Genomic DNA, 19460 nt, shown 5'->3' with positions numbered 1-19460 from the left:
GTGCCTATTCGAAATAGATCAGCCTCCAGAGAATACTTCCTAGTTTTAATTTTATTTGCTAGGGGGAGATGGACACAGGTGCTCAACCAGGGTACGTAAAATATGGATTAGTAACCACTCTGGACCGTCTGGCATGGTTTGGTGAACAGAGTGCAATTAGTCATCCTTGACATGGATCGAAGTGCAAGGGCAGTGTTAGGTTCATTTTAGAAAGGATTTGATTGTTGACGTGGTTTATTACGGAGAATCCTACGGTTCTACTTCAAAAGTCAGGCAAACATTTACGCCCTACTTTTGGATATAGGAATTTGTATGCACACATTGTAGGTACTTGATTAGTAACCAGTAGTACCTAACACGCTGCGTATCTTAAATAATCGTAGATCATCACGCCCCCACTGCTGCGCTAGTAGTTAGAGGATTGATGGTGAAGTGCATTGCACCGAGCACAGTTGGATCATGTTTCGGGGGCCTCTTTCCATGAATGACTGCATGTGTTGTCTGGGTATTTTGTCCAATGTATACATATTTATGGACACTTTTGATCTGTTGTAGGTAATGAAAGGAAATGCACGCTTGTGAATCCTGAGTTGCTCATGCAGCCAAACTTTAGTTACAATAAAAGTCTGATAAAAGATCGTACACCCTTTATTTTCAAACAGCTTCATAAATGTGTATAAAAGACATCCAGCTTCTACCTCTTCTTTTGTATCAAAGCAGGTCAGTGATGAAAGAGGTTTAAAAAAAAAAAAAGTGACTTGTATTACACAACTCCAGCATATTCAATCGTTTGACTAAAGAGAACAAAAGTGGTGCTTTTTTTTAATTGAAAACATAATTTACTACTCGCTGTGTATGGTAATTACTGTATAGCATATTATAAGGTAGTTTATCTAATACTGCAGAGGGTATGAGGATATGAAACTACGATATAGTAATTTTTTATTTTTTTATTCCAGTCTTACTTGTTCTTAGATTCTCTCTCTCTCTCTCTCTCTCTCTCTCTCTCTCTCTCTCTCTCTCTTTGTATCGTACCCTATGTGAACATGCCGGTAATAAAGTTGGCAGGCGAATAAGTATTCATCGACAATAGCGTTGTCTTTTATTGGCAATAAAGTTTGTATTTCGGTCAATTGTGTATGCTAATGCGATGTCCTTTTATATATTGCAGGTAGGTGATGCCTGAGGAGAAGCACAGCTGCTCCATAACTGACGATCCAGAGGAAAGGGATATCCACATCTGTTCAGAGCAAGAAATGGAAACACATCACCAGTAGCCAATGGAACTTTATCTTTGCCTTGCTGGCAGACTTTGCTGAGAGTAACAAGGCAATGAGAGGGGCTGTATAATGGCCAAGAATAAAGAGCCCCGTCCACCGACATACACTATCAGTGTAGTCGGGCTCTCAGGCACTGAGAAAGAAAAGGGCAACTGTGGCGTGGGCAAGTCCTGCCTATGCAACAGATATGTGCGTCCCAGCGCAGACAGCTACTACTCAGAGCACACTTCTGTGTTAAGCACAATCGACTTCGGAGGTCGTGTGGTGAACAATGATCACTTCCTGTACTGGGGGGAAGTGTTACACAGAGGAGATGATGGACTTGACTGTCGAATTCAAATCATCGAACAGACCGAATTTATTGACGACCAGACCTTTTTGCCGCATCGGAGCACAAATTTGCAACCCTACTCGAAGCGGGCGGCGACTACAAAGCTGCAGTCTGCGGAGAAACTGATGTATATTTGCACGGATCAGCTTGGCTTGGAGCAGGATTTTGATCAGAAGCAGATGCCCGACGGAAAGCTAAACATTGACGCTTTTGTCCTGTGCATAGACGTGAGCAAAGGATGCAACCGGAAATTCGACGACCAGATGAAATTTGTCAACAGCCTTTACTCGCAAATTGCCAAGTCTAAAAAACCTATCATCATCGCTGCGACGAAATGCGATTCTTGTGTTGAGCAATACTTGCGGGATGTCCAGGCTTTTGCTGCAAGCAAAAAGAATCTCCTGTTGGTCGAGACATCAGCGGTATCGTCCGTCAACGTGGACCTCTGTTTTAATGCGCTAACCCAGCAAATGGACAAAACACGAGGTAAATCCAAAATTATCCCGTACTTGGAGGCTTACAAATCTCAGAGACAATTAGTAGCCACGGTCACGGTCAAATTCGAAAAGCTTATTGTTCAGTCTGTCCGAGATTATCACACGAGCTGGAAAGTTGTGAGCAACTCTTTGAAAAACCTTTCAGACTACGAGGAATACATCAATCTGGAAGGTACCCAGAAGGCTAGAAACACCTTCTCTAAGCACATTGAGCAGCTGAGACAGGAGCATATCAAAAAGAGAAGAGATGATTATCTCTCGAGTTTGCCAAAAATTCTTAACAAGATGCTCAGCAACTTGGAGGAGATTGAGAACCTGAGCTGGACCGATGCTCAGAACCTGTTAAAAAGCAAGAACGAATTTCAGTACTACTTTGTTGTGCTAGAGCAAACCCCATGGAATGAGACGGATCATGTGAACAAAACAGACGACAGAAGAGTCCCATTCGACATCCTTAAAACTGTAGAAGGTGAGAGGATTTACCAGAACCACGTGCAGCATTTGATATCGGAAAAGAGGCGAATGGAAATGAAGGAAAAATTTAAGAAGACGCTGGACAGAGTACATTTCATAAGTCCTGGCCAACCGTGGGAAGAGATCATGTGTTTTGTCATGGAGGACGAGGCATACAAGTATATCACAGAAGCTGATCGCCGAGATGTGTACGCTCTGCATCAGCAGGAAATAGTTGAACAGGCCAAAGAGGAGTTTCAGGAAATGCTTTTCGAGCATGCCGAGCTGTTTTATGACTTGGATCTGAATGCCACCCCGAGTTGTGATAAAATGAGCGAAATCCACACTGTACTCAATGAGGAACCCAGATACAGAGCTCTACAGAAGCTCGCCCCAGATCGGGAGTCCCTTTTACTGAAACACATCGGATTTGTTTATCATCCCACCAAAGAGACTTGTCTGAGTGGTGTGAGCTGTGTGGATCTGAAAGTTGAGCAGGTACTCGCAAATAGGCTGGTCCAGTTGGACCACGGTCGCACTAATCTCTACTACAACAGCTCCAATCTCGATAAAGTGAACTTGTGTCTTCTTGGCCGCGAAGGACTAGCTCAAGAACTTGCTAATGAAATCAAAGCTCAGTCCACAGATGATGAATATACCCTTGATGGCAAAATCTATGAATTGGACCTTTTACCTGTTGATTTAAGTTCCCCCATGCTTTTGAACCATTCCTGGATATCCAATTTCAAACCTCACGGGTTCTTCTGTGTCTTCAGCTCAATAGAGTCACTTAATTTCCTTGGCGATCGCATAAACCGAATTCGAGCCGAGATTTGTCAGGGCAAAAGAGATAGATTTGCCCAGCCCTCGCCGTTTATCCTAATCCTAGCGAGTCAGCGAGACAGTGTTTGCAAAAACATGCCTATTTTAAGGCATCAGGGCCAACAGCTTGCCAATAAGCTACAGTGCACATTCATAGACATGCCCTCTGGGACCTTTCCCCGAAAGTTTAACGAATCTCAAATCAAACAAGGGCTCAGGGCAGTCCTTGAAGGCTTAAAGCACAACTTTGACTTGATGAATCCTATGCCCTCCATCAAAGATTTGTCCGAAACGGATTTGCGAATAGTTATGTGCGCTATGTGTGGCGACCCGTTCAGCGTAGATCTTATCCTCTCGCCTTTCCTGGATTCGCTCTCCTGTAGTGCGGGTCAACCCGGTCAGAGCAACACCCTGTACCTCGACAAAATCATCGGTGACAGTCGCAGGCGTATACAAGTCACTGTTCTCTCATACCACTCCTCAATTGGAATCAGAAAGGACGAATTGGTGCACGGATACATACTTGTGTACTCAGCGAAACGAAAGGCCTCCATGGCCATGTTGCGGGCGTTTTTGGCAGAGGTCCAAGATGTCATCCCGGTCCAAATGGTTGCTATCACTGACAGTCAGGCAGATTTCTTTGAGAACGAAGCAATCAAGGAGCTGATGACTGAGGGGGAACACATTGCTACAGAGATTGCAGCCAAATTCACAGCGCTCTACTCGTTGTCTCAGTACCACCGGCAAACCGAAGTCTTCACGCCGTTTTTTAACGAAGTACTTGAAAAGAAGAACAGCATCGAAAGCTCCTACATGTTCGATAATACGCGGGACCTCGGCACCTCTGAAGACGTCTTCCCTCAATCGCCACATAACCATTCATCGGCCTACTCTTATTACCCCGACTCTGAAGATGATGCGGAGGGACCACCCCCTTATAGCCCTATAGGGGATGATGTACAGCTTCTCCCCACCCCTAGTGAACGAAAGTATAAAATTGACTTAGAAGGGAATGAGTATCCTGTCCACAGCACACCTTTAGGTGATCATGAACGCAACCACAAAGTGCCTCCCCCGGTGAGACCGAAACCTGTGCTGAACAAACCTAATGTTAAGAAGCTGGACCCCAACCTTTTAAAGACCATAGAAGCTGGAATGAGGTCTAGCAGGAGAACACGAGGCCAGATTATGGTCCATGACGACCTTGAGGTGGCTGACAATTACGCAGATCCAATAGACACTCTGGCCAAATCGAAGGGTTACAACGACGACATTTACGCTGTTCCAGAGGACACCCACAGCAGGATAGTCAAGATGCGCAACTCGTTCGGTGGCCATCACGGTTATTACGGGGACGAGGAGAACGGCTTTGATCGTACGTTGAAGTCACAGGGTAGCAGGCGGCCGTCCAAATACAAGCATCGATCAAAGATCCTTTTCAGCAAGACAAAAATGTACCACAGACGAGTACACTCCGACGTCAGCGATGACGAATCGGGGCCGGCGGTGCAGAAGAAGAAAAAAGGACGAGGAAACCGCGGAAGTGAAGAGGACCCTTTACTTTCACCTGCTGATCCATGGAAAGGAGGGATAGACAATCCAGCCATAACTTCAGACCCAGAGCAGGAGGACAAGAAGTTGAAGAAAAAGAAAGCAACAAAAAACAAGGAACCAAAAAAGGTTAAATTGCATGTTTTTTTTACATTTACATACAGTTTATGAGTCTAAAAGTGACGCAAAATTCATCCTCGGCTCAAGCTCAGGTTTCTGACTGCTGTTTAACATGTTTTGGTTTAGCACGGGTTTCCTCTGGGGTCTCCAGTATCCTCCCGCTGTAAAAAAAACTAAATATAAAACAGCAAATAGGAGAATTGGTTATGCTAAATTGCCCATGTGTGAATGTGTGTGTGTGGTGCAGTGGATCTGGAGTATATTCTCTCACCCTGTATCCAATATTCCTGGGATAGGTCCAGGATTCACTCAAACCCTGACTGGCTAAAACTGATCCTAAAAAAATGAAATGTATCCGTTTGTTTTCTTTTCATAGGTTAAAGCGAAAGTTCCAAAGCCATTGTATCCACCGACCCGAAGAAATTGGGAAAGCAACTATTTTGGTGTTCCTCTACAGAACTTGGTCACCCCAGACAGGCCTATTCCTCTGTTTATTGAGAAGTGTGTGGACTACATTGAGCGTACAGGTCAGTCAAAAATGTCGATAAAATAACAACTCCCGCTTAACGGTGTGTCGCGCTGTTCCGTAGCACAGACAGTTTACCGCTGAAGGTTACACATTGTAATTGAGTTGGAACGATGATGTCAAATGTTCGGGTGATATTTCCTCCAGTGTGTGATGAGAGAATTAGATCTATAGCCTGGCCTCGATATGAATGGTAAGAGTTAATGCCGACTTATACGTGCGGCCACCTTTCAGAGAATGTCAGATAGTGAGGACAAAGCAGCTATGAGAAGCATGAGACGAGGAAATAATCATCTGAGAAAGGCAAGATCTTATTCAGCAGTGATAGTGATGCAACTTAAGCAGCTTGCTTACACAAGGACAAATGTAGCTCGACCATATAAAATAATCTTCAGAATATAGAAACATTGCTGTTGCATTACAAGCTACCCGAGCTGACCAGCACTGCTGCACTTGGACGTGATGTATGCAAATTAAAAAAGTTAGTGAAGGTGTTTTCGTCTTCGGCGTAACCCCTTTTGCAGAAGTCATTTCTGCATTAAGTATGCTGAGGCCTGCAGCTATTCCACAGCGAGGTGTGTTTTGATGATTTGATGACGCAGCACAACAGGAGGCTCTTTTACTGTATTCACCCCCCGGACTCATGCTCTATTAAATAGTTTCATTTAACGAGCTACTTGATTTAAGATAAATTGCTGTACAGGGAAACGTACAGCTGCGTAACTACAAGAAGAGAAGCCATCAGATTCAATGTTTGTAGCTAGGCAGCTGCCTGGAATTGCCTGACATCTTGTCTTCCAACGTGTTCACGTCACGTATCACAGAAGTGCTGTAATACCCCGAACCACATTTCTGTATTGTTAGGTCGACTGTTGCAGCGAAGCCTTAGAACGCCCGTGGCTGCATCTCAGTACTCTAGGTCTTTATATAAAAGCCTTTTCGGTGCATTTTGTGGATAAAAGGGGTCATCTAGGTCACACACACACACACACACACACACACACACACACACACACACACACACACACTTATAGTTGCTCACATTCTTTGATGTGTTTTAAAAAAAAATGCTTTTGCCTTTTTGTCCATCACAGCTAGCCTTTTACCAGTCCAAACATGCTGTATCCTTCGGCTTGTCGCTTCGCCTTCCATTTTGTGGTTTACAGACATTGCGAACAATTTTTTTTACTTTCTCTTTCTAAATGGACTTTTCCTAATAGCCTTTGAAGGCTCGCTTATCATCTCTAGCAGCAGTGTGCCATTTCTCCCAGCTTTCTCACAGTATTCAATCTTATTTGTTACATTTTATTCAGTGTTAATTCGACTTGGGACGATTGAGGGTATAGTAATTGCACGTCGATTCCATCGTCTAGCTGTTATATTGGACTAAAACGTCGGGCGGGAAAAAAAAAAACGTGGCTTTTTCAGCTTTAAAATCGGCAAAAATAAACAGTTCGTCTCGGACCGTGCTTTTCGTATTATCTTTTGGTTTTTTTGTATCCTCTGTGAACCTTAAAAACCTATTTTGAATATGTGAATATCTGCTGGCAAAACATGGACGAAAACTGAAATTATATGGCGCCCCTACGACAATATCCCTTAGACAAGGGGCATGGGGGAACGGTAACATTTTCCACGTAATCTGATGATGAATACGATATGGTTTTTATACGAAATCTATAATTGCACATGAACAGTGTGCAGTATACTCTGAAACCCAGGATGCGACTTAAGCAGAGAGGGATATTGCAGAGCGTGACTAGCTAAAGGAGCGATCTTTTAATTAGCGATGCAAGTGCGCGCGATCAGTTTGTCTAATGTAAATGCGCAGTGGGTTTTTTCTGTCTGTTTGTTTGTTTGTTTGGGGTTTTCCTCGGGCGCCGCCGTTCCTATCATTTCGAATGAATATTTATGCTGTTGAAAGCATTTAAATTTCGTAAGCGGTGCTCTCCGGGGCAAAAAGCTAGCGAGGAAAGCATTTTAAAACGTGCTACTGCGGTAAGCATTTTGAAGTCGTTTTCCGTTTCCTTTAAAGTTGCGAAAACTCCTCACTCCCCTGATTTTTAGGAAGTTTGAATCGTATCTACCTCAAATCTCAGATAAGGTTTTGAAGTGGAAAGGCGACGATTTGAGTTGTAAAATGTAAACGATGTGAAATATGCCGTGTTTAAATGGCACCGATTTAAAGAGCAGCTGTAGTGATGATGTAAAGTTGTGGCAGTAGATAAATCTGACTTTGGCATCTCTTAATCTCCTTCTCTTTTTCACGGTTATGTGTAGCCAAACGATCCATTCTGAGGACAACCCTCAACCAGTAGAGGTGAACAGACAGCTTGACATTGATTTGTGGAGCAGATTCGCCTCGGCTGTCGGGGCATCCTGCTTCCCCACCTGGCTCTTTTTCAGCTGTTCACTGCTGCTGTCATGATGACAAATAAGTATTTGTATTGTCTGTTTAAATGGCTAGGCCTACTGCTTCTCTGTGCTACTTGAAAAAGATATAATGGTAAAGAGCTGGTGGTTTTTTCCTGCACTTTCTTAAAGCAGCCAGAAATGAAATGCCCCGTTACAGCAATATTACTCTGAAAAGTAGCCGCAGTTATTCAGGTTTTTTTGTCAGTTCCCAAGTATAACTCAAGTATATCTTATGGCCAACCTGCATTTGTCTTGGAGTTCTAGTGTACGTGTATTCAGCTACGATTTTTTTTTTGCAGGTTCACCTACATAAAAATCCCTCCTGGTATAATTCAATTCAATTTTGTTTGTATTGCGCTTTTAGCAATGGACACTGTCCCAAACCAGCTATACAGAGATAAGTAGGCTATAAAATTTCGATTTATATGTTACTTCCTGTAAGTTTATTCCTAATGAGCATGCGACAGTGGCAACAATGGCGAAGAAAAACTCCCTCGGATTGTATGAGGAAGAGACCTAGAGAAGAACCAGACTCAAAATGGAATCCGTTCTCATCTGGGTGGCCCCGAATGTCCATATCATTGTTGTGGCGTATTATTATCACTGTTCGGTGATGGGCGTTTAAATGCAGAACCGTCGGTGCAGCATTTCAGCCATTGTAGCAGACTGTTTGTGTTCATTACACTCCGAGTCCATCCGTTCATAGTTCTCGAGTTGCTCGGTAACTTCGCGATCTTTAGTCGCTCAGCTGCGCAGAGTGTTCTACATTTAAAGAGAACGCCATCCAGAGGTATCGTGAGGGACAGGCAAAAAGAAAGGGACAAGATCACTGATCATTGGTGCATCAAGAGGATGTTTAACTCAACAGAGAGGGAGAAAGAGACTTCTAATACCTTGACTGAATAAATACAGTTTTAATGCTATAAACACGAGTGGTTCTGGTTTGTTTCATTATGGCACTTTATGCTACCACCTTTTTTTACTAGCACCATAAAAACGAATTGTTTTGTACGCAGAGAATACACACACGCGCACACACTTCTTTTTCGAATCGCCTTCGAACGTTCGAGAGACGCTAAGCGAGATAAACGGCTGATGAAATTCTACGAAATCTCGGCTCCGTGAAATACCTTCAGGTAAATAACATACACGAACGCATGCAGAGGATCTGCTCATTCCGTACGTCGATCAGGTCTGCAGAAGTTTGTATTATTTTTTTTTGCGTCGATATTATCCGCTGTAATGTCTGAAATGTTAGCAAGCGTGCATCTGTAACGTTTTAGCCGGTGTCTTCTGACGTCTCCTGTTCAACCAAGCAGAGCTTTTTTGACACATGTACCAGGTCCCTGGTGAATGCTTAGCAAAAAAATGTTCAACAACCCAAAGTCACAGTATTCCCAGTGGCAATCTGCTGTCTGTGGTATACAACGGAAGGAGTTGTCGGAACAAATTGCTTATGACAGGCTGTCGCGGCACATCACGGAGTGTATTTATTCCATGTTGTAGACATCGGAGTGGACATCAGCACTGAAGCTCACACAAATGAGCCAGCAGAGGCGTCACACGATGTGGTAGGCTTGTACATTGTGGAGAAAGACCACATATTACGATTAAGACTAACCTGCACTAAAAAAGAGTTGCTTATCTCATAGGCTCCTTATAGAACACTGGTCCCCAAACCCCGGCTGATTGGTACCGACCGGGCCGCACAGAAAGAATACATACTTACATTATTTCCGTTTTATTTATTATCTGATTCCGAACGATGTTTTATTTTGGATATTTACTGGATTCTCTCCGCCACATCTGTCTATGACTCACTCTTGATGCATGTCAAGATGCCTCGGTCACATGTCTTACCTCCATCCGCTACCTTCTTTAAGGGGCTGCTCCGGCCGCTAACACATAATACATTACCGCTAAATTAAAACCCCCACACTATCAAAATGAACATAAAACAACACAGTGGATTCACAATTATTATATTTATAAAATACCAGTTTTTATGCCGATCGTATCATTTTATTTCGTTGTATTTATTCGCCGCACCTTAAAGGCCGGTCCTTGGCACAAAAAAGGTTGGGGACCACTGGTATAGAAGACCTAAAAAACTGTCATTAAATGTTAAGTTATATATTGTACGTATTTGGCCAGTTTCACACCAGGTTTTACTATATGACCAAATGTTAAATAGACTCCTAGACATCATGCTCATGTGCTTGTTGTACATCCAATTCTAGATTTCCCCTGTTGCTGCTATAATGAACTCCACTGAGGAACTTTGTACCAGTTCAACCCAAAGGAGTTTAGTGGAGTTGAGGTCATTGCTCTGTGCAGGCCACTCAAGATCTTCAACTCAATCCTTTCTGTGTACATTGTGGCTAACGCTGGTAGTGACAGCTGAAAACCTCATGAGAGCTCATGCCAGGTTGCTGCTGTGGGGATGGCCAGGACTTTATTTGCATGATAAAAAAAAAACATTTAATCCATCATCCTCTATCTTTAATCCATTTTCAACCTCACGGTACAACGCGGTAAAACCATTGCCGTCATTGTCGCACCTTTTACTTCATGTGCTCAGTTATGTTGTTCTCTATTCAAATTCAGCTACTACCATAAAAAACATTAGATACTTACTGATGAATCGAAAACACAATATATGGATATTTTAAAAACATAAAAAAAACTTTTATTTTGTACATGCTTAGGCTTTCCCTTATTTGAACAGTTTTTTTAAGCTAGTAATACAACACTGTGACTCTGTTTTAATTTTCCTGTATTTGTTGAACATCATTGGTGTTCACTGTAATTCTGTTTTTGCATATTAATGCAATTGTTACCGTGAATAATCAAGCTGTAATATGAATAGATTGAAAGCTAACTTCATGATTTGTAACAATCATTCACTGTACTCTGTTAGATGTTTTTGTTGGGAGTGATGAGGATGAACAGGATTAGAAATGAGTTTATTAGAGGGACAGGGCATGTAGGACGTTTTGGAGACAAGGTGAGGGAGGCGAGATTGAGATGGTTTGGACATGTGCAGAGGAGGGACATGAGGTATATCGGTAGGAGAATGCTGAGAATGGAGCCACCAGGAAGGGGAAAAGGGGAAGACCAAGGAGGAGGTTTATGGATGTGGTGAGGAAGACATGCAGGTAGTTGGTGTAAAGAGGCAGATGTATAGAGGACAGGGTGGTATGGAGACGGATAATCCGCTGTGGCGACCCCTAATGGGAAAACTCGAAGAAGAAGATTTACTGTACTCTATACACTCACAGGAAATAGTGGATACCTGTTCATTTATGTAATTATCCAAGCAGCCAATCACAAGCCAGAATGCAAAATGCATGAAATCATGCACATACAGAGTTGCAGTTAAGTTCCATGTACAGAGTTTCAAAATGATGTTCTCATCCAAACTTCAGGATGGAGAAAGAAAAGCCGTGTCTCCGAAGCCATGTCCCCTTGGTGATACAGTGATACATTTCATCCCCAGATACACAGAAAAGGCGCTTTTCTTTTAAATTGTAACGCATCTGCTCACTATGAATTAGAGATGAGCTGGACTGATGTGCAGATGTCCTGGGCCACTGTACAGCCCCTGTGAGGCACATGTTCTGCTGGTGTGAGCACTACTCCAAAGCACTAGTGCTTAAGGATGCTTTCACTGCATCGAATGTCACCTGTGTCAACATAGCAGGGGTCCATGTGTGTATGCGTGAAGCAGCGAATCTTTATGTTAATGATTTAGTCCTATTGGACGAGAAGAGTCTCGCTGCAGGCAGCAGATAAGACTCTTCGCATCTGCTAAAGCCTCTTCTGGCAATTTTGTAGGGGGCTTTACTTGACACACACACACACTCACACGCACACACCTTTGGATAAAACCCAGCTCAGTCTATTCACACTAACAGACTGTAGTGCTTATGTAAAAGCACTCAGAGCTGTCTTTTATCTGTCGTCTCCTCGTGACTAAACCTGCTGTCAAGGCCTGAGTGTTAAAACACAGTCCGAGCCGCTTGTTATTGTCAAGGCACTAAAAAGCGGCGTTATAAGACCCGTTCTACCGAAGCGCATCATCACATCAAGGAAATGCGCGCATCTGTCATGACCTCAGTTATTAACCATGAATTTAGGTTTGTCCCTGCCTTTGGATGCCCCACCTTTCATCCTATTATAGATTTTGTCATGAAAACAAAGAGGGAGTTTGTACTCTCTGACCTTCTCCCCCGCCCCCCACCTCCTCGCCCTGTTCTTTTGTGTCAACTGCTTTGAGGAACTGTAGGACAAATATTAATGTCCTGCTCTTGAAATTGATGATTCGGCTTCTATTTGGACCTGCTTAAATTTCCCAAATAAGCGTTTATTTTTCGCTTATGGAGTTGTGTCGAATCAGTGCTCAGGCGACGTCTGCTATGCTGGAACAAATCTCTTTATGTATATTGAAGTCGTGCGATGAATATATGCAATAATGTGCCTCTAATTCAACCAGGCATGCGATTACGCCGTCACACGAGCTCTCTCGTGCAGTACAAACCTCAACTTTGACTCTTCTTAACACGATTATGCACCATCTTGTTGTCCAAGGTATGTTTCATTACTATGCAGTCTGAGCCCCAATTCAGCCCACGAGATGTCGAGTTTATTCACCTGTGTGTTTTCATCTCTCTTACAAAAGCCTTCCGTTCAACCAGGAGCTCGTTCTGATCTAAGCAACCTTTTGTTTTATGAGTTTTATGATTTGCATGAAACCCATAGCTATGTAAAATTGCAAAACTGCCTGTGTGGACTGTTGTCCTTTATCATTTTTCATCTGTGCTTTCATCTGAATGCTGATGGGGAAATAAATCTAGCACAGCAATACTTTTAGCTATGAAATGTATACTATTTAATACTGATTGGTTTGAGAAATACAATCATTATTTCAAAACTGCTTTAGAAAATAGCGTGTCCTTGTGCTAACACATGCTTCCTTGGAGTACATAATCTATTCGAATTGCTGCTCTTGCTGTGTCATAGGGCTGTGTAACAAAAACCAAGCGCTCTTCACCCTGACTAGGAAACGGCATCCCTCTTACACAGTTAGCAAGGGCGATTCTGCTGTCTTTGACCCCTGGGTCATGGATGGCTTCGGCATCGATTTCTGGGTGACAGAACGAACGTGTTCCTTTTGCGATTTGCAGTTTTTTAGTGCCCCATTATTCAAACTTTAGAATCGCATACAAGTCAAAAAAGCACTGGATAAGTATGCTGATCTGCAAGGACTAATATGCTAAATCCTACACTATGCATTGACTAAAATACTTTTTTTAAATTATTTTATGTATAAAGTAAGTAAGAAGCAAAACATGGCTGATTATTTCTAAATAACTGCATTTAAGGAACACAAACTATAGCAGCTCTAGCCAATTATTTCATTATTTATTGAGAAGCCATCAATGTATGGTTACGTTGATGATGTATAATGTCCAAGAAACAAGTTATCCTGTGCTGTATTAAAATAAATAAATAAATAGCTTGACGTTGTTATGATGCTGACGACTTTACTGTAGGTTCCCTTGTAACAGAAGTTACAGCGCTTTACTTCCGATTGTGACTGTGTATAATAAACATGTGCTGTAAACAATCATCTTATATAAGTTACACATGTTAGATAATCACTGTTTGTGGAACATCTGCCTACAAGTGTTTTAAATTGTTACTACTGTATACAAATTTGCATTCAAATTTTTTTTGCTTTGTTGAAACAAGACGAATCCGTCGATTAACGTACTTCACGGTACAGTAGTGGAATTCGGGTTCTCCAAGACGATAAGCATGACCGCGTTATCTCTGATCTATGTGATGAAAGCTATGTGATGGTGCAGCTATAAACGATTATTTTTATTTATTTATTTTTTTTCTCTAATAGGAATTTCATTGACTTAAATTATATCACTTTCCTCAGCCAGTAGAGCAGCGTCATGCTTTTTTTTTTTTCATCTCAGGGTTTGTCGAACTAGTCTGGCGTTCACTGAAGTGATCTTCATGCATTTCAATGAGTGCTGACTTTCTAATGAGTTGAGACGTTCCGGTTGTAGAAGCAGATTCTGAAACACCACGTCAGTGGTTTCGTCGTCGCCGGGTGCTTCGTTCGAAAAAATAAGGCATTAAACAGATGCATTAAATAATGAATAACGGATGCATAAAAATCAGTGGCAGTTTATCGCCATTTTTTGTGCGATCTTCTGTGATAAAGGTTTTGGCCGTGTTGAAGTTCCTTGGTTATCTATTTTCTCAGCAAAATGACGAATGAATCATTTCTGCCCCAATTAGACATTTGAATTCGGGATCGAATCGCTTTGTTAGTTACTTCTGAAGGAAGCGGTGTGGGTGGTGTAGGGCAGAATCATCCTCCATGAATGTGTGAGAGATGAAGAAACACTTGGTCAGTGGGTTGCAGCTCTCTTACAGTACATGGGTGTGAGTGTTTTCCTATTTGTATCAACATACTCCAGCGCACTTGCATCCTGAGTGCCGTTTGCAGCTCTTGGCACTGCACCGTCAAATCAGTCTATCAAAGCTGCAGCTTCTCTGATGTACTCTGCAGTAGCTGTGCTTAGATTTGGATAATCCGACAATCCTTAGTTCACTTTCACCCCACTTTATGGTCCATGCTGTGTGCTATATGAGAGGAAAGATCCAGCTGTGTTGCATACACAGGCCATGTTCCTGTCGCTGTTTATTGTTCTTACTCTGGAATTTCTTTTTTTGTGATTGTGTGTGTAGGAAAGGAGGAAATATAGTAGTAATAGAAGTGGGAGTAATGTGTCCTTTAATGTGTGGGATGTACTTATGCTGTTATACCAGTATGGACAACTTTTATGAATGAAACATGACAGGGCATGCTGCCGTTATAGAACACAATTCAACAATGAGGTGTGATGCTACATAAACCCCAAACATGGATTATGTAAGAAATAACACACGACAGACCTGTGATATGCACACTTGTGGGTGTCGTGATGTGGCTTTTGTCTTGTGCTGTCACTAAGCACAAAACGCCCTTATTTAACTATAATCTCATGATTTTATCCATGAGTGAGACATCGCACATTTTTAATTTATAGGCGGATTTAATGTCATAGAAAGTTTCAGTTGGCACATTTGGTTCCTGTTCTCACCTGCGTTATATCTGTGATAAACGGTGATTAACCAGTCTCTCTCTCTCTCTCTCTCTCTCTCTCTCACTCTCTCACTCTCTCTCTCTCACACACACACACACACACACACACACACACACACACACACGGAAATTAAAAACCAATAAATGTCTCCTAACAAAAAACTTTCCTGCTTAAACCATTAAAACCATTAAAAAAAACATTATAGAAAAAAACCAAGCAATTTTTATATTAACATTCATGTTCCAGCCCAAGATTTTTGTAATATTATATGTTAATTAATGCACTTTTTGACCAATCAGATTCGAGCAGGCCAGTCACGACAGAGTACAGTTTCTAATATAGCTTTATCTATCTATCTATCTATCTATCTATCTGTCTATCTGTCTGTCTGTCTGTCTATCTATCTGTCTATCTGTCTATCTATCTGTCTGTCTGTGTGTGTGTGTGTGTGTGTGTGTGTGTGTGTGTGTGTGTGTGTGTGTGTATATATATATATATATATATATATATATATATATATTACAGAGAGAGAGAGAAAGAGATAGATAGATAGATAGATAGATAGATAGATAGATAGATAGATAGATAGATAGATAGATAGATAGATAGATAGATAGATAGATAGAGCCATATTAGAAACTGTAAATAAATCTTCTCAAGGGACAAAAATTATATATATTAGAGTAGTCAATATGCAGTTTGTATAGCAGTACAGATTTACTGTCTTCTGAAAATAACTCAACATACAGCCATTAATGTCAAAATAACTGGCAACAAAAGTAAGTACTCTTTAAGTGATAACAGCTGTATGTCACTTAACTATGCAAAGCCACATGTCCTATTCTTCATGTTCATGTTTTTGTCTGCTTGACAGGACCATACAAATTTGTCTATCTTGTATTAGAGCAGGTCAAATTTAGTGCTTTCTCTCATATTGACCACTGAATGTTTAACATGGCACCTCATGGTAAAGACTCTCTGAGGATTGAAGAATCAGAATTATTCTCTCCACAAAGATGTTGAGGCTATAAGACTACGGGTAACACTCTGAAACTGAGTTACAGTACAGTGGCCAGGGTCATACAGATGTTTTCCAAGACGGGTTTCACTCAGAACAGACCTCGCAAGGGTCCATCAAAGAAATTAAGTCCTCGTGCTGTGTGTCAGGTGCAGAAGCTGCTTCAAAAAACAGACGCATGAGTGCTGCTGGCATTGCTTTAGAGGTTGCAGAAGCAGAAGGTCCAAAAAGTCGGTTTGCATGACCGTCGTCCCAGAAGGAAACCTTTTCCGAAGCTTGTTCTAAAGAAAACCCGCAAACAGTTTACTGAAGACGACCTGCACAAGAGCATAAATTACTGGAACCATGTCCTGTGGTCTGATGAGACTAAGATAAACTTGTTTAGCTCAGATGGCATCCAGCATGTGTGGCAACGCCCTGTTGAGGAGCAGAGATGGGAAGTAACGAAGTACAAATACTTATTTTTCTGTACTTAAGTAGATTTAATTCTTATCAGTAAAAAGTATCAGTGCTTCACTTTATTTAACTATTTATTTTTCTGACAATTTTTATTTATTTTACTCATGTACATTTATAACACATCTGTTATATATATATATATATATATATATATATATATATATATATATATATATTACAGAGAGAGAGAAAGAGATAGATAGATAGATAGATAGATAGATAGATAGATAGATAGATAGATAGATAGATAGATAGATAGATAGATAGATAGATAGATAGAGCCATATTAGAAACTGTAAATAAATCTTCTCAAGGGACAAAAATTATATATATTAGAGTAGTCAATATGCAGTTTGTATAGCAGTACAGATTTACTGTCTTCTGAAAATAACTCAACATACAGCCATTAATGTCAAAATAACTGGCAACAAAAGTAAGTACTCTTTAAGTGATAACAGCTGTATGTCACTTAACTATGCAAAGCCACATGTCCTATTCTTCATGTTCATGTTTTTGTCTGCTTGACAGGACCATACAAATTTGTCTATCTTGTATTAGAGCAGGTCAAATTTAGTGCTTTCTCTCATATTGACCACTGAATGTTTAACATGGCACCTCATGGTAAAGACTCTCTGAGGATTGAAGAATCAGAATTATTCTCTCCACAAAGATGTTGAGGCTATAAGACTACGGGTAACACTCTGAAACTGAGTTACAGTACAGTGGCCAGGGTCATACAGATGTTTTCAAGACGGGTTTCACTCAGAACAGACCTCGCAAGGGTCCATCAAAGAAATTGAGTCCTCGTGCTGTGTGTCAGGTGCAGAAGCTGCTTCAAAAAACAGACGCATGAGTGCTGCTGGCATTGCTTTAGAGGTTGCAGAAGCAGAAGGTCCAAAAAGTCGGTTTGCATGACCGTCGTCCCAGAAGGAAACCTTTTCCGAAGCTTGTTCTAAAGAAAACCCGCAAACAGTTTACTGAAGACGACCTGCACAAGAGCATAAATTACTGGAACCATGTCCTGTGGTCTGATGAGACTAAGATAAACTTGTTTAGCTCAGATGGCATCCAGCATGTGTGGCAACGCCCTGTTGAGGAGCAGAGATGGGAAGTAACGAAGTACAAATACTTATTTTTCTGTACTTAAGTAGATTTAATTCTTATCAGTAAAAAGTATCAGTGCTTCACTTTATTTAACTATTTATTTTTCTGACAATTTTTTATTTATTTTACTCATGTACATTTATAACACATCTGTTATATATATATAAATATCTGTACTTTCTACTTGTTACATTTTCAAACCAGGCTGTTACTTTACTTTTAATCTATTTGGTAAAATATCAATATTTTTTCTTCTCACCCTGCACCATTTTCAGCCCATCAACCTGTTTCCTGTCATTGCGTGGCTTTTTTCAATCTACCACTAGTGTATTATTTCCTGGCTCTCACCCACCACAGATGTAGGCTAGTTTACAAAGCAAACAACGAGCAAGGCAGAAGGCAACAAGTACATTATGGCTAACTTGGATGAGACAGAGGGAGTCAGCGACTGAGTGACTGAGAACAGAAACATTTCTGATCTTCATCATCTTTGCTCTGCTTGTGTGGTTGTTCAGCCTGGATACATTCATTAGATAACATATGAAATTAGTTTGCATTATTATATTAATATGACCTGAGGTCCAGTTAGCGGCATGACACTATATAGATTATACATAGATTATAGTTATAGATACTTTTTACTTAAGTACATGTCAGAGCCCAAACTTCTTTACTTTAACTTGAGTGAAAAAGTGTAGTCAGTACTTCAACTCTTATCAGAGTCTTTTAAAACACGAGTATCTGTACTTCTACGGAGGATTTGTATAGTTTTACCATCTCTGGTGAAGACTACCAAGAAAATTGTGTCTTGCCTACAGTCAAGCATGGTGGTGGTAACTTCATGGTCTGGGGCTGCATGAGTGCTGCTGGTACTGGGGAGCTGCGGATCATTGATGGAAACATGGATTCTGACATGTACTGTGATGTTCTGAAGCAGAACATGATGTCCTTCCTTCATAAACTGGGCTGAATGGCAGTTTTCTAACATAATAATGACCCCAAACACAAACGCCAAGCTGAAAGTGAAGATGATAGAGTGGCTAAGTATTTCTCCAGACCTGAACTCTATTGAGCACCTGTGGGGCAAGGTGGACCATGTGTCTAACATCCAGCAGCTCCGTGATGTCATTATGGACGAGTGGAAGAGGATCTCAGCAACAACCTGTGCAGCTCTGGTAAATTCCACGCCCAGGAGGGTTAGGCAGTGCTACATAGCAAAGGTGCTCTCACAAAATATTGACAGTTTTGACATGATCATTTAGGGTGTACTCACATTTGTTGCCAGCTATTTTAACAATAATGGCTGTATGATGAGTTATTTTTAGAGGATAGTAAATTTATACTTCTATACAAGCTGCACATTGATGACTCTAAAATATAGCCAAGTTTCATTTCTATAGTATTGTCCTTTTAAAAGCTATACTAAAATTGATTAATTATTAATAAATTCATATTCTTCTAATATTGCATTCAGTGATATTGGTGGTGAAATTCTTTCACTCATTTATCGGTTTAAGCAGCATTTCCTGAGGTAAAAATGGAGTGACTAAAACAGGCTGGCATTTTTTTGTTGTTGCTGTTTTATACATGCATCCTGGACATCAAGGAGCCCTGGCCACATGGGAAGCAGACCTAGTTATAAAAGGTTACACTCTCCATGTGACCTTTATCTCAGCGCCACATGATGCACAAAAAAGCAAAGCACCATTTATAGC

At 41.1% G+C, this 19460-nt stretch overlaps 1 protein-coding gene across 2 annotated transcripts in view; it reads left to right on the top strand.

The window, feature by feature from the left end:
* The window catches only part of arhgap5 (Rho GTPase activating protein 5), a 37612-nt gene that overhangs the window by 2109 nt on the left and 16043 nt on the right, over positions 1-19460 (top strand). The window contains exons 2-3 of one of the 2 annotated variants that reach the window (XM_046855516.1): positions 1172-5063; positions 5431-5581. In XM_046855516.1, the coding sequence (XP_046711472.1) occupies positions 1350-5063; positions 5431-5581 (3865 nt within the window). In that variant the 5' untranslated portion in view covers positions 1172-1349. Of the gene's footprint in view, positions 1-1171; positions 5064-5428; positions 5582-19460 lie in introns of those variants that run through there. The other variant, XM_046855517.1, reaches the window with a different exon arrangement.

The sequence above is a fragment of the Silurus meridionalis genome, chromosome 8 (assembly GCF_014805685.1).
Source record: "Silurus meridionalis isolate SWU-2019-XX chromosome 8, ASM1480568v1, whole genome shotgun sequence".
Lineage (NCBI taxonomy): Eukaryota > Metazoa > Chordata > Actinopteri > Siluriformes > Siluridae > Silurus > Silurus meridionalis.
This window is presented reverse-complemented; position numbering and strand designations above follow the sequence as displayed.